The 1,479-nt window shown below is 37.3% G+C and overlaps 1 protein-coding gene across 1 annotated transcript in view; it reads right to left on the minus strand.

Moving 5' to 3' along the window:
• LOC107104918 (putative ferric-chelate reductase 1) overlaps positions 1-1,479 on the minus strand; it is a gene marked incomplete at its 3' end in the record, with an annotated part of 15,106 nt that overhangs the window by 4,080 nt on the left and 9,547 nt on the right. Inside the window, exons 5-7 of the mRNA XM_015405035.1 lie at positions 605-710; positions 425-523; positions 351-357 (exon numbers count right to left, since the gene is read on the minus strand). Of these exons, the coding sequence (XP_015260521.1) occupies positions 351-357; positions 425-523; positions 605-710 (212 nt within the window). The remainder of the gene's footprint in view (positions 1-350; positions 358-424; positions 524-604; positions 711-1,479) is intronic.

Here is a 1,479-nt window from a genome sequence, read left to right on the forward strand (position 1 = left end):
CTTCAACGGAAGGTTTCCATCTGGCGGAGTCAGGTTAGGGCCCTGAGTCTCATTATAAAGGGCAACAAAAGAAAGATGTATGTTTTTGTTACTGTATGACTGCATATAGCAAAGCTACCAAACCTGATACACATTTAGAAAAATAACCTCTCAGTTTGAAAGTTTTTGCCAAAATGATAAATAAAGCTCTTTCCTTTCTTTTTCCTATACTGTAACTGACAGAGAGAAAACCAAGCCTTTAAAGTTTTGTGAACTGCACGATAAACAGTAACCATCTTTATAGTAACCTTTGCAATTTTGTGAGCATTTAAAACTACTTCCCTGTTTATTCTTAGTAACATGGTTCTCACGTGATTTCTAGATATATTTATGCTTGAGGAAACACATTGCTGTTACTGAAAATAGACGTATTTAAAATTCTCACCTGTGTTTGTCCTTCAGGATATGTTCGCCCACTAACAAAGGCAGCACTGACAGACACACTGTCCCCATCAGTCACACACATGTAGACGTCATCGTTGCCCTTAAAACAAAAATTTGACTTTAGTACTTAAGACACAAGGCTTTTGAAATGTTGATGGGATACATTTTGCCTGAGATTTACCATCCATTTGTCCAAGGATAGAGCAAAAGCAATGTATCCCTCTGCTGGGCCACTCAGCTCGAATGTCATCAACTGTGGAGGAAAAGCTTTTTTAAACTTTCTACTCCTTTTTAATTTGTAAGTTTGAAATATGAGTAGAAGAATAAAACTATTTTTGACCTTGAATTAACTAAAAAAACACAAACATCAACATCAGGAGCCTTTATATGGTTCCAAGGAGAGAGATTATTTAGTTTTGGTCACACTTGCAGGGTAGGATCTTTAACAATGGACCAGGGTTTGGTCAATCCTACTAATGCTTTTTCCAAATGGATTCAACCAGTTAAATGTGGCTTGACATATTTCCATTTAGATTTTTCCCTAAATCCTTCAGTGGGTGGATTCACCTGGGCCTGTTTCACAAAGCAGGTTAAACAAACTCAGTTTATAATCCTGAACTATAAATTAATATAGCCTAAGGTTCGAAGCTGAGTTTTTGGTTTGGTAACAGCTGGTGTGAGCTAATTTAATAAACTTTGAATATGTTCAATCTGAGTCATGCACATGCCTTACGAATATGAAAAGCAATTATCAGTGGACACATTTATTTAAAGCGTTCCCCTCTCTGTTGTCTGAGAACCCTCTCACTATAAATATTTAATTATCTGTGAATTAAAGGAAAAGTCCGGTCAGCAAGGAATAACCAATGCGGTAATATTCAGAATTCAAACTTCTGAAAGTACTTTAAATCCAAGCATCCATGTTTGTCAAAGAACACTACTGCCACCTACTGGTTTGTGACGTCACGGTGCAGTATCGTAACTTGACTCAGCCAGATGGATTTGCTCCGCATATCCATCTGGAAACCTTCCGTTGAAGTAATTTTGGGAAGGGGC

The sequence above is a fragment of the Cyprinodon variegatus genome, unplaced genomic scaffold (assembly GCF_000732505.1).
Source record: "Cyprinodon variegatus isolate N-32 unplaced genomic scaffold, C_variegatus-1.0 Scaffold1952, whole genome shotgun sequence".
In the NCBI taxonomy this organism is placed as follows: Eukaryota; Metazoa; Chordata; class Actinopteri; order Cyprinodontiformes; family Cyprinodontidae; genus Cyprinodon; species Cyprinodon variegatus.